We start from the raw sequence: 24,058 nt of genomic DNA on the forward strand, positions 1-24,058 counted from the left end.
CAACTTTACTCTTGTATTTTTATGGCAACCAGAAAACGATCTTCTTTGTCATATCCCCTAATATTAAAGGGGAAAAAATCTTTATGCCTCACTGGGTTTGTTTAATTTACAGATTGTCTCTCTTCATTGCATTCGGTCACTGGGACACAGATGTATGGAATACAGAGAACACCTCCTGGACTTTTAGATACAGAGGACCATTATCTGTCCTCAGAGCTGAAGGATGCATTTTTTTAGTTACTTTTTTGGTCTATCATATACAGTGCAATTGAAAATATCTTTGCTTCAGTTCTTCTTCTGACACATTAATTATAAAACCATTCCCAGTTCCCCTGGAAAACCAAATGTTTTATAATTTCTAATTCTAGTGTGAGCTCATTAGCCTGTTTGTCATCAAATTGACTGCATATAGGAAGTTGGACGATAACAGAAAAGCAAAATGTTGGTCCAGTTTGTTTCTGCCAAACAGAACTTCCAACACTTTGTGCCTGCAATTTGAGAGAGCTCTTTATAGAAGTCACATCAGGATATTTAGTCCACAGTTTGATTTACAAAGCCTATTTAGAAAATTTATATGAACCTGCAAAGAAATTATAGTGGCCATGGATAAAGCACGCATTCAGAGTAGCCACATTAAGTTAGATCATGGCTCTGTTTCCAAAAGAATAGATTTAAAACATAAAATCCGAGTTCAGTAAGAAATATTTTATGTGACTTGACACTCCCTCCCTCCTTGTTTATCTATGTCCTCTTCACGGTGGCTCAGAAATAGACTTGGCATTAGGTTTCACATGATCAGCATATTGTGAGCTTTATTTACTTAATTCAACAAGCCTAACTCCTGAAACTAATATAAGAAACTCAGAACAAGCCCAGCTACTTGCCTTGCAAATTCCTCTCCTGTATAAAGATGCTAGCCATGCATCAATTACTAGTCAACTTTCCCCCACTCCCCAAAACCAGTATCTATTTCACCTGCTTCTAAAACCCTGACATGAAACAATGTGATAGCGTCAGTGAAAACTGCTTCAGAATTAGCAATATGGCAGTCTTAGAAGGGTTTAGAAAGTTTACTAACAAATTGCCAGAATCCCTTAGGAGTTTGCCTTGGCAAGACAAAAGACAAAAGCAAAAACAAACAAACTTGTAACAGGCTGGTGACTATATCTTGAGGCTTTCATGTCCTCCCACATATCTGAATAGCAGTATAGCATTGAATTTATTCCATATGAGAGCTGCTAAATGTAAAGCCAGACCATGTGGATTATAAATCGTAACTCTACTAGTAACCAGCTATGTGACCTTCAACAAGGCACGCAAACTGTTGGTGACAGTTTCCTCATCTGAAAAACAGAGATAAAATATAGTTAATTTATAGGGTTGTTGCGATGATTAAATGGGTTAATATGTGTAAAAGATTTAGCAGTGCCTGGCACATAATAAGTGCTATACATTCTTCATTGGTTTGAAGACAGGGTCTCAGCACTTTGGGAGGCCAAGGTGGGCATATCACTTAAGGCCAGGAGATTGAGACCAGCCTGGCCAACAGGGGAAAACCCTGACTCTACTAAAAATACAAAAATTAGCTGGGTGTGGTGGCGCATGCCTGTAATCCCAGCTACTTGGGTGGTTGAGACACAAGAATCATTTGAACCTGAAAGGAAGAGCTTGCAGTAAGCTGAGATCACATCACTGCACACCAGCCTCAGCGACACAGCAAGACTCTTATCTCAAAAAAAAAAAAAAAAAAAAAGACAAGGTCTCAGTGTGTTACCCAGGTTGGAGCGCAGCGGTGCAATCACAGTTCACTGCAGCTTCCTGGGCTCAAGCCATACTCTACCTCAGCCTCTTGGGTAGCTGGAACCCACAGGCATGCACCACTATGCCCAGCTCCTGTTTTTTTGTTTGTTTTGTATAGAGGGATCTCACTATGTTGCCCAGGCTAGTCTCAAACTCCTGGGCTCAAGTGATCCTCCTGCCTTGGCCTCCCAATCTGCTGGGATTACAGACACAAGCTACCTCACCCTGCCCAATCTTTTCTTTTTATTAGAGAGAATCATTTCCTTATTTAGCCATTCCTCAGATATATGCTGAGCACATTCTATCTCTCAGGTGACGTACCCCAGCACTAGGGAATGATGTGAGTAAGACCTAATCCCTGCCCTCAGGGAGCTTATAGCCTATGGCAGCAGCAACACTAGTAAAAATAAACTACTTTGATAGGTGCACATCTTCATTTGGTCAGCAGTTTTCTCAAAACCACTAACACTTTACTAAAATGCTAAGCTTTGATTGTTTTTCAACTACTTCTTGAGAGTTTCTGCATATATGACAAGAGCAAGAAATTACACTGAGGTATTGATGCTGATGAGCAGGCAAGGCTTGCTGGCTGGTGAAGGGACACTGATCAGCACACTAATGTGCTGCTCTTGAATACACACCTCCACAAAATTACAAATTAATTTACATTTTACAAAATTACAAGTTATTCCAGGTTCATTTGTGAAAGTTAGACCTGTGCATTCTGAGGGCCTGTGAGAGGGTGTATGCCAATCACACACTGCAGGCAGAGGCTGGGGGCAGAAACACTAGGATTGAACAGAAAGTTGCTTAAGCTATGCTTCTTAGACCAGTTTTTGCCATGTTCAGAAATGCAGCATTTCAACTGATAACAATTCAGGGAATCCTATATTTCTTAAATGTATGCCCATGAAACTGCTAAGGGTTCAGGTAAATACATAAGAAATTGTTACCAAAACATGGAGACAATGATTATTGCCAAGGAGGAAGGCTTTAATCGGGTGCTGCAGCTGAGGAGATGGGAGATCAGTCTCAAATCTATCTCCCTGATGGACTAAAATTAGGGGTTTATATAGCAGGGAAGAAAGATGTGAGAAAACAGGAACTCCAGAGGGGTAAGGAAGCAATCATGATGAATGAGAGGCCTGGCATTTCATTGTCTGGATGCAATATCTGGTCAGTTTCAGTTCTTTGATACTTTTGAGAGGCCTAGGGGTCATTTCCTGAACAAGGAACTCAAATAAAACAAATGTAAGTTTCAGGTTTTAACACCAAAAGTGTCAATTTCTATGTTTATCAAAAAAAAAAAAGACAACCCAACAACAACAACAACAACAACAAAACCTGTCTGTGGAACTATTGGGTCAGTTTCAAAATTATCTTTGCCTTTCAAGAATTTACTTTCTGGTAGAGAAAATTAAATTTGCATGCTATGAAAAATCGAGAACAATGCACAATATGTTTCCAAGCACCAAATTGGCATTATGGACTGATCTGTGAAAACTCTGAGACAAATGAAATTGGTGAGGACACAATAACCAAGGTGTTTCTGGAGGAAGCGATGAGTCTGGTATATATAGGTGAGAAAACAGTAAGGGCATTAAGAGTGTGAACAATAAGATGGAGAAGTCAAAATACATGAACAAACAGAAATTGATACATAAGTTTATATTGGCACAATTACATTTTTAAGTTTTTTTAACCAATAAATAATATTTTACATATTTATAGGGTACATGTGATATTTGTTACATGCATAGAATGTGTAATGATCAAGTCAGGGTATCTGATCCCTCATCTTGAGTATTTATTATTTCTATGTGTCCGGAACATTTCAAGTTCTCTCTTCTAGCTACTTTGAAATGTATAATACATTGTTGATAACTTCTATCTAGCTGTGCTTGTACCCATTGACTAACCTTTCTTCATTCCCCCACCCTCACCCACACATCCTTCCCAGTCTCTGGTATCTATCATTCTACTGTCTACCTCCATGAGGTCAACTTTTTCAACTCTTGCATAAGAGTGAGGACACTGGCGTAATTGCTAAATCATTTCCTTTCCAAATCTTGTTCTCTTATTGTTTTCTCACTTACTCTACCTGCTCAGTGATTTGGCACTTTTGAAACATCCAATCCTGTCTAGATCACAGGGATAGTTTTCCTTCTAATCTCCACTGAAATAAATCTAGTATAAATCTTATTTTTCTCCTTCCCACTTGATTGTCAGGACAGTGAAAAAAAAAATGATTATACAAACCTCCATTCATACATACAAAGGTTGTATATGAGTCATCTATATATTGTTTTTCTCAACTAGATTAAATCTTCATTGTACAGTCATTCACCCAGAAGAGGGGAACAGAAGGAAGAGTAAGATTTTCTCTCTTCCCTTGGGGAAGGGGTAAATCTTAAAATGCTTCACTAGGAACAAGCTGCATTTTTGTTTCTTTTTTTTTTTTTTTGAGACGGAGTCTCGCTTTGTCACCCAGGCTGGAGTGCAATGGCACGATCTCAGCTCACTGCAACCTCCACCTCCTGGGTTCAAGCAGTTCCCCCCACTCAGCCTCCCGAGTAGCTGGGATTACAGGCACCCGCCATCATGCCTGGCTAATTTTTGTATTTTTAGTAGAGACGGGGTTTCACTATGTTGGCCAGGCTGGTCTTAAACTCCTGACCTCAGAAGATCTGCCCGCCTCGGCCTCCCAAAGTGCTGGGATTACAGACATGAGGCACCGCGCCCAACCCAAACTGCATTTTAAAATTTGTTTTTGGCCGGGCGCGGTGGCTCAAGCCTGTAATCCCAGCACTTTGGGAGGCCGAGATGGGCGGATCACAAGGTCAGGAGATCGAGACCATCCTGGCTAACACGGTGAAACCCCGTCTCTACTAAAAATACAAAAAATTAGCCGGGCGAGGTGGCGGGCGCCTGTAGTCCCAGCTACTCGGGAGGCTGAGGCAAGAGAATGGCGTAAACCCGGGAGGCGGAGCTTGCAGTGAGCTGACATTCGGCCACTGCACTCCAGCCCGGGTGACAGAGCAAGACTCCGTCTCAAAAAAAAAAAAAAAAAAAAAAAAAAAAAAAAATTGTTTTTATTTTCTTTTTAGCCATTCCCTACACATACCTCACATACCAATCACATTTTTAAACACAGAAATCATCTGCTTCTATTGTGTTACTTGGTTTTGCTTGTTTTCATTTCAAACCTCACATTTATAGGAAAATAATGCCTTACTTGCTTGATATTAATAAAACGAAGTGTTTCACTACTGCTATCCTGTACTTCCAAACAAAAATACTGACTACCTCCCGAGATTTCCAGTGATGCTGAAATGCTAGATTATATTTCTGAGATAAAATAGTAAAATGATTATTAAGAAGGCTGCAACTAACTCTAAGCTCTGACACTAATTAAGTATTTGTAAATGGACAACAGCAGCATGCTTTCTTAACTTTTGAAACATCCTTGGAAAGAAGTTATTCACCATACAATACAGGAAGGCTGGGAGAAATCATACAAATATAGGAATATGAGCACAAGTGAACTGTATTTTTAGTAGAGACGGGGTTTCACCATGTTGGCCAGGTTGGTCTTGAACTCCTGGCCTCAGATGATCCACCCACCTCGGCCTCCCAAAGTGCTGGAATTACAGGCATGAGGCACCACCCAGTAGATTGAATGTGCACACTTAAGTCACCTGAAATTTAAAGATTCACAGAAACCTAAGCAAAGTATTTGAAGAACAGAGGACAGCCAGAGCATTTTTGTTTTGTTTTGTTTTGTTTTGTGACAGAGTCTCGCTCTATTGCCCTGGTTGGAGTTCAGTGGTGTGATCTCAGCTCATTGCGAGCTCCACCATCTGGGTTCATGCCATTCTCCTGCCTCAGCCTCCCAAGTAGCTGGGACTACAGGTGCCTGCCACCATGCCTGGTTAATTTTTTTTCTTTTTTGTATTTTTAGTAGAGACAACGTTTCACTGTGTTAAGCCAGGATGGTCTTGATCTCCTGACCTCGTGATCGGCCAGCCTCAGCCTCCCAAAGTGCTAGGATTATAGGCGTGAGCCACTGCGCCCGGCCCACCCAGAGCATTTTTTCCTCAGAATGCGACAAGTGCAAATGTTTGTACAAAAGTCCTCTAATAACTTAAGCAGTGGGGGGAATAAAATGTATGTAACTTATTTGTATTTTATTACTGTTGGAAGCAATTTATTATTTTTCTCATATGATAAAACATTACACATTTTTTTAATCTCAAGAGTTGTCTGTGATTACTTGTCCTTGTCTTCCACTCTGCATGTCCTTGTCTTCCACTCATTCCAAAACCCAATCCAAGCTGATTGCCACCCTCTCTCTGTGCTAAAATAAGCTTCCTAGGGTCAACAGTTACCTCAGGTTTCTAAATCCATTGGATATGTTTCCACTGTTGTTCTTATGTCTCAGTAACATGACAGCTGCCCTACTGCCTCCATTCTGAAATGTTCCCCTCTCCTGCAAGCTTCTAAGACAATACCCTCCTGTGTCTTCCTCTGACATTTGGGTTGTCCTCATCCTACTCATTCTCTTTTACTCTAAACTCAACAACAGGAATTAGTCTAGTTCCTGTTGTCTTCTCAAACTTTACTCCATATTTTCTATCACCCATTCAGATATCTCCTCTGAGCTCCAGACCAGCAAGTCAACGTCTGCTTCAAATCTCCATGTAGATGTCACAAAAGCATCTCAACTCACCATGACCAAAGCAGACCTCTGGATCCACCCTCCCTGGCTGGACCTCTTCTTCTCGTCCCTATGTGAAAGTTAATCAACAAATGTGTCATTCTTGTCATACCCAACTAAAACAGAGAGGTCAGGGGTAAAAGCACTCAGGGAACAAAACATTGCTCCAAGAATGTAATTCTGTGCAAGCCTGGCTGCTTAAATTGCCTCCTGCACCTGAAACTGCCTCCTGCACCTGACACAGTTTTATCTAATAGCTGCTGAAACAATCTCCTGTGACTTTAAGATAGTTGGCTAGGGGTGGTGGCTCACACCTGTAATCCCAGCACTTCCGGAGGCCCAGGTGGGCAGATCACAAGGTCAGGAGATTGAGACCATCCTGGCTAACACAGTGAAACCCTATCTCTACTAAAAATACAAAAACTTAGCCAGGTGTGGTGGCGGGCACCTGTACTCCCAGCTACTGGGGAGGCTGAGGAGGAGAATGGCATGAACCCGGGAGGTGGAGCTTGCAGTGAGCCGAGATTGCGCCACTGTACTCCAGCCTGGGCAACAGAGTGAGACTCTGTCTCAAAAAAAAAAAAAAAAAAAAAAAAAAAGAATTGTACCTGTTACTGTCACTTACCAATCAAAACTTGTCAGCTCCCTCAAACCTTATTAGTGCCAATGAACTTTCTCAAAGAGCAATATGCAACGTTTCTTTTTATAAAACTTCTAACTTTCTCTTTGTTCATGGAACATACTGAAGGCCAGTCGGTCTGTGTGCATGCCCCCCAAATTGCAATTCTTTCTTCCCAAATAAAATGTTTTCATTTCAGAGATTTGTCTCTGTATTTTATTTGACTTCAATAACTCAGTGACAGCCACCACATCCATCCAGTTGTATAAGCCTAAAACCCAGGAAAGCTCTTCCCTCTCTCTCCCTACCCATTCGTCATCAAATCCCATTGATTTGCCCCCTTCTCCTCTCACAGGTATCCCTGTTTCTCTCCATCCCTAGCACCATCTTTTGGTGGTCCACTGCAGTCATTTTCTAACTCATCTCTTCCAGCAGCTAGTCTTGCTCTGCTCCATTCTGCTCCTTACTCTGAAACTATTTTTAACATATTTTTTAAATGTAAATCTGACCCATCTTCCTCTAACACCCTTCATAGGCTTTCCATTGCTCTTGGGCTAATGGGAATGACTATTATTTCTCTCTGCCCTCATCTAGTTCCACCACTTCCTCTTCCTCCATTCTTTGCCACATGGTTCCTGGTTCCTCCTCCCCTCTGGGTCCTCCCTCTCTGTGCCTAGTTAATTCCCATTTAACCTACAGACTCAGCTCCAACATGACTTCTTTGGGGTTACGTTCTTGAAGCATCTCCTCAAAATAAGCCAAGTCCTCTGATTTACATCTCCAGAGCACTCTGCATGTTTTCCTTTTAGAAATTGTATACTGATCCATACTAATTCAATTATTGACTCCGAGTGCAAATAAGGCAGGAACCGCATCTCTTTTGCTTACCATTTTATGCCTAAGACCTTGAGATCCTTGCTCTCCCTCAGCTATTGTCAGCTCTCATGAGCTCCAAGCATAGTAGCGTCACAGACCATTGAGTCTGCGCTCTGCAGGAAGGTGAGGAGGCACAAGTGTCCCCACTCATCTAGGAACCCGGAATGGCTTCTGTGTTTTGCATTTCCAAAAAGGGTTAAAGGGTACATGAGACTACTCTACACAGGCTGAAAGGAAACAATTTATCAGTTAAATAGCTCAGGAGAAAAACTCTGCCTCAGTGTGTGGAAGTCACCAACGATGTTACTTCTTGTGTTGCACCTTCAAGCACATTGGCTACAACCATCTGAGAATGTTGATTAACTATTTCTTGTCTACTCTGTGCAGAGCATATACCCATTCTATTCATTGTTTCATTTAAAAGCATGTATTGAATGTTGATTTTGTGCAAAAGCACTGTGTCAAGTACTGTGATGGGCAAGCGATGGATAATAAGAGCTATTGCTTATGGAGGGTCTACCATGTTCCAGGACTATAAATTTTAAGTGGCATTTACAGGCAACATTTCAAGTAAATTACCATCTTATGAAAAAGCAAATAATTAATAAACCATAATAAAACCATAATACAAAACCAAAAGAAGCAAGCAGGCCTTTATAATCTACATTATTGCAGGTCCTTAACGTAGTCAGAGTTAAAGGCCTTTGACAACTTTATGAGGTCTCAGAGTTCTAATTAAAATGTACTCTTCTAGGGTTCTTAATTACTCACCAGGACATAAAACTAATTACAGCTCCCAGTAGCCAAATACATTGGCATTAGATTAGAAAAAAACAGAGTTCTTATTCAAACAACTGGTTCTTTGGATGATAACCTGGTTATCCTGTGGTGAAAAAAATCCAAGCACCGGTTATTGAAGAAATATTCATCAGAGTGCCTACCATGTGTTAAGGGCTGTAAACACAAAGGTGATAAAGTCGTGAACCTGCCTTCAAGGTCAGGTTTGGAGAGACTCATGAGATCAAGTAAGAGGTGTAAAGAGACACTGAGTAGAAAGTGGGACACAGGCCAGGGGCAGTGACTCACGCCTATAATCCCAGTACTTTGGGAGGCCGAGGCGGGCAGATCACCTGAGGTCAGGAGTTTGAGATCGGCCTGACCAACATGGTGAAATCCTATCTCTACTTAAAATACAAAAAAAAAAAGAAAGAAAGAAATTAGTTTGGTGTGGTGGCACACACCTGTAGTCCCAGTTACTTGAGAGGCAGAGGGTGGAGAATTGCTTGAACTCAGGAAGCAGAGATTGCAGTGAGCCAAGATCACACCACTGTACTCTGCCTATGGAAGGAAGGCAGGAAGCTATGTCAGCAATGATCTCATTGAGGAGGTAACACCTAAATTGAGTCTTGAAAGGTGTATCCATCCAGCAGATGGAAGGTGCAAAAGGAGCATAGACAAAGACACAAAGGAATGTAACAACATGGAAGGCTGGGCAAACAGTCAGCAGGGCCAAGCCTGGGTTTATCACAGGGTTAGGCAATGGGAAGCCATACAAAGATTTTTTTTAACCAGCTGGTTTTTTAAACATGTGCATGAAATATTTATAGCAGCACGGCTGACAAATAGCTCAAGGGCAGAAACAACTCAAATGTCCATAAATTGATGAAAGGATAAACAAAATGTGGTATATCTACACAATGGAATACTACTCAGTCATAAAAAGGAATGAATTGTGACACATGCCACAACATGGATGAGCTTTGAAAACATTATGCTAAGTCTAAAAAGCCAGACACAAAAGATCATGTATTATATGTGTCCATCTATCTGAAACATCCAGAACAGGCAAGTGGATAGAGAAAGCAGATTAGTGATTGTTGCAGAGGAGAAGAGAGGAAATAAGGAGTAACTGCTTAATGGGCCACGAGTTTCCCTTTGGGGTGATGAATATATATATATATATTTTTTTTTTTTTTGAGACAGAGTCTCACTGTGTCGCCCAGGCTGGAGTGCAGTGGCACAATCTCCGCTCACTGCAAGCTCCGCCTCCTGGGTTCACACCATTCTCCTGCCTCAGCCTCCTGAGTAGCTGGGACTACAGGCGCCCGCCACCACATCCGGCTAATTTTTTGTATTTTTAGTAGAGATGGGGTTTCTTGTTGGCCAGGATGGTCTCCATCTCCTGACCTCATGATCTGCCCGCCTTGGCCTCCCAAAGTGCTGGGATTACAGGCATGAGCTACTGCGCCCAGCCCAATTTTTTTGTAAATTCATGAATCAATGGGCTACAAATAAACTGATATTGACACAGTTGGGTTTTAAGGTGGGGTTTGCTGAGAAAGGTTTGTTCTATCAAACTAATTTTTTTTTTCTTGTTTTCTTTTTTGGAGACGGAGTCTCGTTCTGTCACCCAGGCTGGAGTGCAGTGGCACAATCGCGGCTCACTACAATCTCCACCTCCTGGGTTCAAGCAGTTCTCCCCTGTCAGCCTCCCAAGCAGCTGGGATTACAGGCACCCGCCATCATGCCAGGCTAATTTTTGTATTTTTAGTAGAGACAGGGTTTCACCATGTTGGCCAGGCTGGTCTTGAACTCCTGAGCTCGTAATCTGCCTGCCTCGTTTTTGTATTACACATCACATTCAACACACTTTACTGACTACCTACTTTGTGCTAAAACAACACGACAATGTTGAAGGGGCCTTAAGGACAATAGAGTTTTGGCCCTCTCCATGACAGAAGACAGCAGGGACTCCTGGAGAGCACAGACCTTGGACATCAGACAGGCATGGCTCTGAGTCTTGCCTTTGCCACTTATTTGCTGTGACTGCAGCCAAATAACTCTCTGAGCCTCCATGTCCTCATTTGTAAGTAGAGATGATGATGATGATGATGATGGTGGTGGTGGTGATGGTGTCCTTACCTTGTCTCAAGGTTGTTGATTTGTAAGGGATTTGGCAGAGTGTCTGAAATACAGTATGACTTAGTGTTACCTTTTCTCCAGTTCACCTCTCTTTTTCCAAAAACTTTAAATCATTTCAGTGAGTGAGAACATTCTGTAAAACTAAGTTTAATCCAAGGCAAATTGGAATAATTACTTCAGAGAAAGAAAAATAATAACATACTATCACTTGCCTCACAACTCTATCAAGGTGCTATTAATCCACATTTTCTTTTTCTGAGACAGAGTTTCGCTCTTGTTGCCCAGGCTGGAGTGCAGTGGCGTGATGTTGGCTTACTGCAAGCTCCGCCTCCCGGGTTCACGCCTTACTCCTGCCTCAGCCTCCCGAGTAGCTGGGACTACAGGTGCCTGCCACCACACTCAGCTAATTTTTTGTATTTTTAGTAGAGACGGGGTTTCACTGTGTTAGCCAGGATGGTCTTGATCTCCTGACCTCGTGATGCGCTCACCTTGGCCTCCCAAAGTGCTGGGATTACAGGCTTGAGCCACTGCGCCCAGCCTTAATCCACATTTTTAAATGAGGATGCTGAGGCTCAGCTATGTCAGAAAATTTGTCCAAGTAAGTAGCAGAGTTTTGATTTGAGTTCACATAATCGGACTCTAGAAATCATGTTCTTAACTACCTGTAAAATACTGATTTGAAATTTATGAAAAATTTTATGGAAGAACAGAGGAAGGGGCAATTTATTTCAACTTGGGAATGGTGGTCAAAAAACCTTTGTGAAAAAGAGAAGATCAGAGCTGGGCCTTAAAGGGAGAGCAAGATTTCATTTTGAGAGAAGTAAAATGGAAATAGGGATATAAAAAGGAGGACTATTCCAGGAAGAGAAATTGGTGCCAACAATGTGGAGGCATAAAAAAGGACATGATGTGCTGGAAAACAGGGAGAAATTTGCATGGATAGACATCCCTTGGCTCATGGATACAACATGGTGTAAACCAGTCTTGGTAATCCTATTCCCACTTGCCAGACAGAGAAATGACGTAACAGAAAGAATTAGAGAACAGGCTGGGACCAAATAATGTAATGTCTACAAAATCTTCCAGGACATTTGAAACTTAGAGGCAATAGATGGCTACAGAAGAGGGAGATACATTATACTACCCATGGTCCAAGAAAACAATTGTCACTAATGTGGGGGAAATATTAGAATGAGAGAAAACAGTTAAGTGTCTCCTGTCATATTTTAGCTCAGAGACAGTAAAGGGCTGGATGGGGGCAATGGAAGTGAATATGCACACAGATATCCCAGAGGAAAATTGGCTGGGCTTGACTATTGATATGGGTGCCCGGAAAGGGCAATAAAGAGAAGAAGGAGAAGGTAGCTATTACTGTAAAGTGTAACATATTTTTCATTGAAAAGCAGTGTAGTAATGAAGGTGCATTGGGCTGCAATGAACAGTACCCAACTAACAGAGATCTGGACAATAAAGACATTTCATATCTCACAAAAGAAGTCTGGGCTGGGTACGGTGACTCACGCCTGTAATCCCCACACTTTGGGAGGCCAAGGCAGGTGGATCTCCAGAGGTCAGGAGTTCAAGACCAGCCTGCCCAACATGGTGAAACCCCATCTCTACTAAAAATACAAAAAATTAGCCGGGCATGTGGGTGGGTGCCTGTAATTCCAGCTACTCAGGAGGCTGAGGCAGGAGAATCGCTTGAACCCAGGAGGCGGATGTTGCAGTGAGCTAAGATCATGCCACTGCACTCCCCAGCCGAGGCAACAAGAGCGAAACTCCATCTAAAAAAAAAAAAAAAAAAAAAAAAAAGGTCTGCTGGTAGACAGTTCCAGGGGTAGTTCAACCGTTCAGTGATGTTAGAGAACAGGCTGCTGTCTCTAAAATCCCCTTAACCTTTTCTTCACAGTCTCACATGGTGGCAGCAGCAGTTCCAAGTATCTTCTCTTCATATGAGAGTATCCAAAAAAGGCAGGGCTTCTCTTCCTTCACATCCTAGAAGCTTCTGAGCAAACTTCCTGTATGTCAGAATGTTACCATTAGCCACCCTCAGCTACTAGGAAGCTGGAAGAATAAGTATCTGGTAAATGGAGATAGGATTACCATGACTGGCTTACACCATGATGGATCCACAGGCTGAGTCTATTATGGGCTGATCAAATTCAGGTGTTAATAACGAAAAAGAGGTCATGACTGCTGAGTGGGTAGCCAACAGTGTTTGCCATGAGCACTTTGAACAAGCAATCAGCCTTCTAGAAAATGGGAATTTGCAAGATGATCTTGTGATAATTGGGAGTGAAACCACCTTTCTGATGAAAGCCAAGCTCCTATTCAGCAGCCTCAGAAGGGAGGGCTTAGCCCAATTTCCTTTCTCAGGACCAACAGCATATTTTGAGTTGCTGAGCTTGGCAGGAAGGTGGAGGAAAGGATGATACACAGTAACTAGGATTTGTGATTCAGCCTGAGAGAACTTCTGTAAAGTAGTCTCAGGTGAGAAAGAACTCTTTCTCCTCCCAGCAGTCTTCAGAACTGAAGATCATTGGCTCACTCTTTTCACTAGGGCTATATAATCCTCTTTTGCATGTTCCAATCCTAACAGGTCCAATTCAACTACCACTTCCTTCAGGAAGCTTTTCCTATCACTGGTCAACCTGTGCCCCACTGTACTATTTACAAACATTTACAGACATTTTGCAACCACTCTTGATGCACTTGCCTTCCAACCTTACATATGGAAGCTATCATCAAATCCAGTCAACTTGATCTAAATAGCTACTGATTCTGTCCACCTCTCTCCATCTTCATTGCTGACAATAACTGCTTAAGTCTAATGGACATGTACTACATGCCAGGCATTATTCTATGTATTTTACACTTATTAATCCATTTTATCCTTTCAACAACCCTATCAGGTAGACCATAATAATTACTTTATGCATAAAGAAATTTGGAGATACAAATGATAAGGAACTTGATCAAATTCACATAGGTAGTAAGTGATAGTGGTACTGTTAGGAGTTCATATCTCAATTGATAACTACACCGCCTCTCTCATCTAAACCACATTCTATTTTACCTAAATACTGCAACAGGCTCCTATCTGACCTCTTTGTCTGCACTCAACTTCTTTTCAATGCATTTATCCTGAAGTTACAATGACCTTTATAAACCACAAAATATAATCATGACACAATTCCACCATCCCCGATTCCCTCCATAACGTAGCCCTGCCTACCTGTCCTGCCTTACCCTGTGTTAGCCTTCTCCTCAACCTTTGGACTCTAACTACCTTGACTGTTTCATTCCTTCTTACTCCAGGGCCTTTGCACAGGCAGTTCTCCCAATCTAGAAGGCTCTTCTTTACTTCAAATCCTGTCCACCTTACCTACTGATATGGTTTGGATGTGCCTCCATCCAAATCTCATCTTGAATTATAATTCCCACGTGTCATGGGATGAACCCAGTGGGAGATAACTTGAATCATGCAGGCAGTTTCCCCCATACTGTTCTCGTGGTAGTGAATAAGTCTCACAAAATCTGATGGGTTTATCAGGAGTTTCCGCTTTTTCATCTTGCTCATTTTCTCTTGCCACCATGTAAGAAATGCCTTTCACCTCCCACCATGATTCTGAGGCTCCCTAGTCATGTGGAACTGTAAGTCCAATTAAACCTCTTTTTCTTCGCAGTCTCAGGTATGTTTTTGTCAGCAGCATGAAAATTGACTAATATACCTACTTAACTTCTCATTGTTCACATCACAATTTCAATGTCACTTCTCACTAGGGAAAGCTTCCCCTAACAAGTTCAAGTTCTGATAGGTCGTGGAAGATGCTGTTAATTTATTACTAGATTATCAACCTCAAGAGGGCAGGGCAGTATTTGCATACTTTGCTCATCAATTTATCTCCAGCAATAAGCCCAGTGTTTGGCTCAGGAATGAGTCCACTTTTATTACAGCTACAAGTCTTAGCTCCCTTGCCAAAGTGCAGATATGTTGAGGTCTGGGACTGTGCCCTAGAGAAGCAAACAGCTATAATAAAGAGAGCATGGCCTTTGGCCCATACTAATTCAAAATCCAGCTACACCACCACCATATCTGAATGCATGACCTCAAGTCTCAACTTCCTCATCTGTTAATGGGAATAATGGCACTGTCAAGTCTAAAAGAGATACTAAAGATACCATACTAGTGAATTAGCACTAAATGCTTCTTGATCTTTCTTCCCGGGTGCATCTTTGGGTCCCAGAGGGTCAATGACACAAGCAGTGAGAAGAAAAATCTAAGGTTCTGTGACTACCCCATACAGTTCATCACAGGCCATGGCTTCCTTCTCTACCACCACCCTGTGAAAACATGCAAAAATGTCACAGTGAGCAAGAGGTTAAGGATTTGCTAGGAGGCAAAGGGAATAGAATGAACATGGTACATGTTAAGTATCCACTAAGTGCCAGGCATTTTCATACATTATCTCATGTAATACATAGCAAAAGGAAATCTGACTCTACAAATGAGGAGATGGAGGCTCAGTCAGGTTAGGTCTCACCTATGGTCTCAGCACAGGTAAGTGGTAGAGACTCTGACCTGAACCCAAGTCTCTATTTTTCCATTGGACTTGCTCCTGCCACCCCAGGGCACAACCCCAAAATTAATCTCTTCCTCACTTGTTTCTGGGTAAGTGTGCATTAAAACGCCCAAGGCATCTTTATGCATCTTTACTGTCAACCCGACCCTGATGTGTGTGGGAAGAATCAGGCAACTTAGTAATATTTGAGCATGCAATATCTCAAGATTAAATATTTGCAAATGAATTAAACATGTTAGAGTCTATATTCTTAAAAGCTACATGCTACTTGAGCAGAAAGTCTAACTCTGTATTTTGCTTTATATCAAAAAGTTGGCTAATTTCTTTTAATTAACCTGTTTTGAATGAGCTTTAATTTAATGTATTAAGAGCAGTTAGTCATTAGCATTCTCTGGGCCTAAATGAAGTTATACAAAATAAGGAATAAAGTCTAAAAGGAAGACCAGAAGGACAGAGTAAGCCGTGTGCCCTGTTGCTGAGATGCTACCCCAGATCTGAGCTTGCAATGGAGAAATAAGCTCCTGATACTTCACACAACTTGTTCCATCACACAAACTATGTGCTACAGTTATTCAAAATGTAATCTACCCGCTACCTGCATCTGAATCTCCTGGGATGCTTGTTGGAATGCCACTTTCTGGGGCTTACTCCAGGTCTGTAGATTCAGAGTCTCTGAGGATGATGCCCAGAAATCAGCATATTATCAAGCACCCCTAGATATTTCTGATTCATTGCAAGGTTTGAGCTCCTAAAAATTTAGGAGTAAAAACTTACAGATCATTGGCCGGTGCAGTGGCTCACGCCTGCAATCCCAGCACTTTGGGAGGCCGAGGTGGGTGGATCACAAGGTCAGGATATCAAGACCATCCTAATATGGTGAAACCCTGTCTCTAATAAAAATACAAAAAATTAGCCGGGCATGGTGGCAGGTGCCTGTTGCCTCAGCTACTCAGGAGGCTGAGGCAGGATAATGGCATGAACCCAGGAGATGGAGCTTGCAGTGAGCCCAGATCATGCCACTGCACTCCAGCCTGGGCAACAGAATGAGACTCCGTCTCAAAAAAAAGAAAAAAAAAATTACAGATCATAATAATTCAACATATTTCTTTATTCCAAAGGGATATTTTCTTTTTTGAACCTTGAAATGTTTAAATAAATAACATATTTATCCCAGCAACTCTAAAAACAAGACATCCTCCATTTCGAAATGGAGGATGTCAAGTTTTGAAACATGTATGGCATGCTCTCTCTAAACTCTAAAAACAAGACATCCTCCATTTCGAAATGGAGGATGTCAAGTTTTGAAACATGTATGGCATGCCCTCTCTAAACTCTAAAAACAAGACATTCTCCATTTCAAAATGGGGGATGTCAAGTTTTGAAACATGTATGGCATGCCCTCTCTTTAAACACAGCCAGGCATCAACTGCCTTGCACCTAGAAGGAGAGGAGAGCAACAGTTAGCAATCCACTGGTTCAGGAGCTCTATATCATACACTCCAGCCAGTGACTAATTCACCTTTGTATTCAATTCCTAAGTAAGTTTGTCTCATGGGGGAAGGGCATGTTTTCTAAATTTATAACTTCAGTATGATATTTAGTTAGGAATAGACTCCCTCACTCAACTACTAATTGCATGTTCAGGAAACTCTTTTTTTTTTTTTTTTTTTTTTTTTTTTTGAGACGGAGTCTTGCTCTGTCACCCAGGCTGGAGTGCAGTGGCACCATCTCGGCTCACTGCAAGCTCCGCCTCCCGGGTTCACGCCATTCTCCTGCCTCAGCCTCCCGAGTAGCTGGGACTACAGGCGGCCACTACGCTCGGCTAATTTTTTACATTTTTTCATAGAGACGGGGTTTCACTGTGTTAGCCAGGATGGTCCCGATCTCCTGACCTTGTGATCCACCCTCCTCGGCCTCCCAAAGTGCTGGGATTACACGCATGAGCCACCGCGCCCGGCCAGGAAACTCTTTTATTCTTCTTCCGTACAAGCAACACAAAAGGTATTTTTTAGATAAATTACTTCTTTTTCTTATTCCTCTCCATTGGTAAAGCCAGTCGCCTGCTACCCTACCAATTAAAATTCTGGATGTGGGAAATTAACTTTTAAAAAAGAAACCTAAGAGTTGAACAGCTTCTTGTGATTAAACTAACACCTCTAATCTTACACCAGTTTAGCAATATCCGTTCTTTTGCTTCTTGGGACTTGCCCCAAACCTGAGTTCCCTGAAACTTGAGGACCAAGTCCCCAAGCATGGGTTCATCAGTCTCAGGGTTTACCAGAATCTCCCCATTTGGGAGAACTCTGAGTTTTATCACCTTGGAAACACAACAGCAGGCTCCCTGAACATACATAGAAAGAGTATTTTTTAAAGCACTATGAGAAAACAGTGTTTAGTTACCCCCAAATGTAAGAGTCACGATTCAAAACTGTCACCGACTCAGTGGCATCTTAGTCAAGAATAGTATCTTCAACTTGACAAATCACAAGTATGTGTACTTTTGCTAACCAAACTGGTAGTTGGAAAACAGCTCAAAAAATCCCATCTCCATATTTATTTTATCATTTTTTCTTCTAAAAATGGAATGGCTTCACTTATCAAACTTGCCAGGCCATGGCTAATATAGTCACTATATGTGTGTATGGAACAGTAAATATTAGACATCAAGTTACCTGTGTCATTTGTAGAAATCCTGATTTTGGAAAAGGAAGTGTAAAAGATACATTCAAAGAAGACATTTTGAACGTTAAAATGGAACTGATTGCTTTGATGCAAATGGCTATGGAGTGTGTGTGTGTTTGTGTGTGTGTGTACGCGTGTGTGTATAAGAGAGAGACAGAAAGGAAAAGAGATGGATGAATCATTTATTTCGGACTATCCCGTCTAGTATTACAAGTTGTGGAGCCTGCATCGTTAGTATATTATCTCTGTTGAATGATAGGGTGAATGAAATCAGTTCTATTTGTTCTATGTTCTGGACACGCTAAACAACATCGATCAAATGATCCCTCCTCTTATTTCTTTCACAATAAATTCAACCACATTTATGGAGAGCCTCCTGTGCCAGGCACAGTGCTAGGTGTTGAAAACAAAGATGACTGAAGCAAGATTGAAGATTATTGTCGGTATTTTAGGATTGGAACGGGGGGCGGGGGAGCGGGGTGTGATATCCTTGCTCCCGGCTCTCCCGCAGCCCGGACTGCTGTCGAGCCAGTTGTGGCGTTAGCACGCACTGCTCCCGGCTTCTGGGAACTCCCCAGCCAGCCCACGAGCCTAGCGCCAGGGTTCTCTCTGCGTTGCCCAAGAGCCAAAGACTCAAGTTCAACTCCGGAGCCGCGGCGCTCCCTGCGCACCGAGCGAACCCCGGGCTACGCGGAGCACCGCGCCGGGTTCCTTGCACCTGTCCTCCCGCCCGTCGGAGTGCGCTCGAACCCGCGCCTGCTTACTTTGCCGCTGTCGCTCACGCCGAGGAGGTGATCCCGCAGCACCTCCATGGGGCAGGTCCAGGTGGAGTGGACGAACGTCCCTCGGAAGATGTGAGCCAGGGGCGGCATCTGGGCGGCACACATGTCAGCGGCGGAGCGCAGCGCGGGTCTGCGGGGCAAGGAGGGCGCACGCGGAGGAGGCGCAGCGGGGCTCTCTGCAGCTGCGGGCGGCTGCCTGGCGGACACCGGCTCCGGCCTTGTCCTGCCCCCGCTTTCCCGGGCGGTTGCCGGTACCCTGCAGGCCGCGCCCAGGGGCTGGCTCCCTACCTCCTCAATGCCAATAGGATTTTTCTTCCGCGAGTTGGCTCCGCGCTCCCGTGGGGTGTGGTCTTTCTCCCCACCCTTGCGTTAGTTTTGGATGTGTTAACTCTTTGAGTTATCAAGATCAACCACAGCTGAAGCTCACAAGATCAGCTTCCTCCACCTTCTGTGAGTTGTGTCAGCCTGGCTCCTCTGACCCTTCAACTCTTAGGATCACTTACTTCTTCAACCTGTAGCACTCAGGTCCTGAACTTGCATTAGTTCAGGGACAGGTGAAAGGTCAGCTGGGGCTGCCTACCTTATGACCAGTTTCATTTTCAGTTTCTGTGGACTGCAGAATTCGTATTGGTCCTCACCTGGAAGGTTCTGGAAGCATGTCTTACAAAACCTCTCTGGGGAATTTGGTGTCATTGTGGACCCCAAGGTTCCTCTCTTCACCTTGAGGCTAATGTTTTTGGTTCTTGTATTTGTCCGCAAACAATTCCAATACCAATTTTCTCGTGTAAAATGAATCTCTTTTATTTACTTCCAGTTGTACAAGGGGAGAAAATTAAGTTCTTAAGTCAAATAGGCAGCAATTGTAGTGTGGGCTCGGGTGCTGAATTGGGAATCAAGAGACTGTGGACAAGACACGTGGGACTCGGTGTCCTTATCATCCCCTCTTGTGAAAATGGAGCTTGGACTGGGTCATAACTAGGGTCAGCGTTCCCACCCTAAACAATGACCACAGGGTCCTTCACTAAGTTCTCCACGAAGCCCAGCTGGCTTCCATTCAGGGCCCTCTAACGTGCTCTTCCTTCTGCCCGTAATGCCTCTTGTGGCTCTTCACTTGGCGGCTCTTCTCACCACTGATTTGTCTCGAATGTCAGGCTCTTTGGAGTCACCTTTCCTGACCACCAAGCTAGTGGCACCGGACTCCCAGCAGTTTCTACTCCACTAATCCATCTTGTTTCTGCCATTGCATTTATTGTATCCATCCTTATTTATTTTGTGTTTTTTAGTTTACTCCTGTTTCCATCTCCCCAGTGCGCGCACACACACACACACACACACACACACACACAGCAGTAACAGAAGCACCACAGGAGCAGGGGACATGTCTTATGCCTAGAACAATGCCAGTGTTCCATACATGTTTATTGAATAATGGATGGTTTTTCTGTGAGCAGAGCCATAGCCTGAGACAAATAACTATTTCAACACCTGCATAAAGGGTGAGGGTTTCATTGTAGTGTGTGACCAGTTTTTCTCTGAATTGCTGCTTTTATGACACAGAACCGGCTTACAAAAATGATTCATTCCCTTCTCAGTTCCTTCAGCTTCCTCATAACCAATGTCTAGGGTGACCAACTCATCTGGGTTTACCAGGTACTTTCCTGGTTTTAGCACTGAAAGTCAGGCCATTCAGGAAAACCCTCAGAACCATGCACACAGATGGTTGATCACCCTACCAGGGACTCAGAATTAGGAATCTCTGCAGCTGAGGTCATTACACTTGTCCCTGCTCCTTGTCACTTTCTCCTGATTCTGCCGACCACACTCCCTCCCGGCAGTAAAAACAGCCAGCACACTGAAAACATTCCCTTGACCTTGTGTACACAAAAACCTCAGACAGAAAGGTGAAGAAAATGGCTTTTGAGACAGGATTCAATTAGATGTTTCCAACAGATGTATTACTTTCCTAAAACAGATATGGTTAATAATTTTTTTAATGAAAACCTAAATGTCAAAAAAAGAGACTAATTTTATGAACTAGAATATATCTACTTGATATTTTACAGTTATTAAAAACAATAGGGGAGTATAGAGCCACAATGTTAAGCTTTCAGAAATGACTTCTTGCCCAGTGCGGTAGCTGACGCCTGTAATCCCAACACTTCGGGAGGCCGAGGTGGGCAGATCACAAGGTCGAGATTGAGTCTATTCTGGCCAACATGGTGAAATCCCATCTCTACTAAAAATACAAAAATTGGCCGGGTGTGGTGGTACGTGCCTGTGGTCCCATCTTCTCAGGAGGCTGAGGCAGGATAATTGCTTGAACCCCGGACACGGATGTTGCAGTGAGCCGGGATTGCGCCACTGCAAGACAGTGACAGCCTGGTGACAGAGCGAGACTCCGTCTCAAAAAAAAAAAAAAAAAAAAAAAAAAAAAAAAAAAAAAAAAAGCTTCTATGCTATGATTAAAATCGTGAAAAGCTATAAGCATATTGGCCAGAATTGAAAAGGTACATCAAACAATGCATGTTATTCTGTTGATATAATGGAATTACTAAGTAGAGAATTTTGTTTTGATGTTTTTTAATGTTGTTACTATGTGGTTTATAGGATGAGTAATCATTATGATGCTTTTAAAAAATCGTCTTAAATAGAAGGATTAGCCATGAACCTCCAGGTGACATGGCATTAGTGCTCCTCAGGTAAATTTTAGCTCTTTTGAGCTTCCATTCCCAGTCGAGTTGTCGGTACCCAGGATCCAGAAGCCCTGGGTGCTATATTGCCAGGCAGCATGGCTCAACCACACGTCAGAAGTCTTGGCTTCCTAGCCAGGCACGGTGGCTCATGCCTGTAATCCCAGCACTTTGGGAGGCCGAGGCGGGTGGATCACTTGAAGTCAGGAGTTCAAGACCAGCCTAGCCAACATGGTGAAACCCCGTCTCTACCAAAAATATAAAAAATTAGACAGGTGTGGTGGCACACACCTGTAGTTCCAGCTACTAGGGAAACTGAAGCAGGAGAATCGCTTGAATGCGGGAGGCAGAGGTTGCGGTGAGCCAAGATTGCACCACTGTACTCCAGCCTGGGCAACAGGGTGAGACTCCACTCTCGGACTTGTCAACTCCTTTAAATTGCTGGTCCTCCTGCAATTTTGACTCCCATTCTGGTATCCCCAGGGGAATATTATCCTGGCTACAGAGGTTTGGAGGAAAAAGGGAATTCAGAGCTTTCATATTCACCTTCAGAACACAGCCCAAGAACCATTAGTGCTCCACCTCCACATATCACTTCCTTCAGAAAAAAAGAACCCCGCCTTGGCATGGAATATTCCCTGGCTGCTGCTTCAGGTTTGGCTACCTCCACTCTCCCATATGCTCTGAATCCGCTTTGCTCACACTCTTCTCTCTGCCTGTGGTGCCCTTTTACCACCTTATACCATGTCTGCCTCATTGTCCCACCCACTCCCCCCACCCCCCTCACCTTTATCCAGGATATCTTTACATTTCTGCTCTAGAGTGTTAAGTCTTCCTCCCCTTAGTTTGTGGGGGTGCTGTAATTGTTCCATTACTCATCTATACCCCAAAGAAGATTGTGTTTTTCTGAAGGACCATGTCCTCTTTCTTTCTGTGTATCCCCTTAACACAGTCCCTGGTCATTAGGAGGTGCTCCATAAATTTATATGAATATTGAATTGCAGGCGATGGCTCTACTGCCTATATTTTAATGATAAAAATTAAGAGGCTATAGTGGGTGTGTGCTAATGGTGAACAATTCACTGGGACTAGAACTTAAGGATGAGTTTTATTTCATTTATTTAGTTTTCCAACATTTTATGAGAATGTTCAAACATACAGAAAAATTTAAAGGCTTCATTTCTTACTATCTCAATTTTCTCTGTTTCAGACGGAGCCAAGTAGTCCCCAAACTCCCCAACTACTGGGGTGGGATCAGCGGGTTCTAACCCTCTAATTGCCTGAGGCCAAAACCTAGACCATAGCATGATTAGCTTTGACATTTTGGTCATCTCGTGAATGTAATTATACCTGTACCTTAGTCAGTCAGTCCTTCTTGCTTAATAGAACCTGACTGTTTGAAAAGGCTTTCTCCTCTACTATCTAGTTTTGAGCCTCTCAACAACCCTATAAAATAGGAAGAGGATGTATTTTAATCATTCCACAGATGGGGAAACGGGTTCAGGGAGGTTGGCTTGCCTATGCAGTTAGTATAGGACGGACTTGGATCTTGAGTCCAGTTGTTCTCACACATTGTCTCATCACAGTAAACTCCCAGGAACGGTTCATTCAGTTTTGCCATGACTCACTTGGCCACTGCACTGTGGGCTGTCATCTACAACTTTCACATTGTACATGGTTTTCCAACAGTTGCTGGTGACACTCAGATCTAGCCTGCAGTACAACTAAAGGGAATAATAGACTTTGAGAAAAGCAAGAATCCAGTCAGCGTAGGTCAGTAGAATGGGCCAGCGAGAATAACTCAGGTTTTCACAAGGTACAGAGTGCAGGGAAGCAGTTTAAATGAGAAGCCACTTTTCCTCTCTTATCTAGGAGAGAAGTTGTCATTGTACAGTGAAATAAATGCCTGCCTATTTTATTTATTCTTTTCGTGTAGCTAAATCTATCAGTTTCCATGGTGCCCTGTGTTCACCATGGAAACTCTGACAAGCTCGTTATGCTTTAGAGAGAGAAGAAAAAAAAAGATACACCAAAAATTTGAGATAGGATAAATGCATTCCTTTTAAAACTGTGTGTTCTTCGGAGTAGGAAGCCTTAATGGATAGCAAATCGTAATGATCTCCATTTTCCAGTTCTTAGGTGAGAACCGGGGTTTGCCTATCCATAGAAGCAGCACACTTGGCCCCCCCAAACTACTTTATCTGTATAGTGTAGTTATGCCTGTGAGTATCCCACCTTTGTATTTACTGACAATAGAGAGATGGCTCAATCCATATTTTGTCAATTTTTATGAGAATATAGTGCTAGTCCCTATAAATATTCTTTAACAGTTTGTTCACTTAACAAATATTTATTGGACATCTATATTATGATAGGCACCATGCTAA

The 24,058-nt window shown here is 42.8% G+C and overlaps 1 protein-coding gene across 1 annotated transcript in view; it reads right to left on the reverse strand.

The window, feature by feature from the left end:
- GDA (guanine deaminase) overlaps nt 1-19,469 on the reverse strand; it is a 111,958-nt gene extending 92,489 nt beyond the window's left edge. The window contains exon 1 of the mRNA XM_007969494.3: nt 18,964-19,469. Coding sequence (XP_007967685.1) covers nt 18,964-19,086 — 123 coding nt within the window. The 5' untranslated portion in view covers nt 19,087-19,469. The remainder of the gene's footprint in view (nt 1-18,963) is intronic.
- Nucleotides 19,470-24,058: the final 4,589 nt, after the last annotated feature.

The sequence above is a fragment of the Chlorocebus sabaeus genome, chromosome 12, assembly GCF_047675955.1.
Source record: "Chlorocebus sabaeus isolate Y175 chromosome 12, mChlSab1.0.hap1, whole genome shotgun sequence".
NCBI classification, from domain to species: Eukaryota; Metazoa; Chordata; class Mammalia; order Primates; family Cercopithecidae; genus Chlorocebus; species Chlorocebus sabaeus.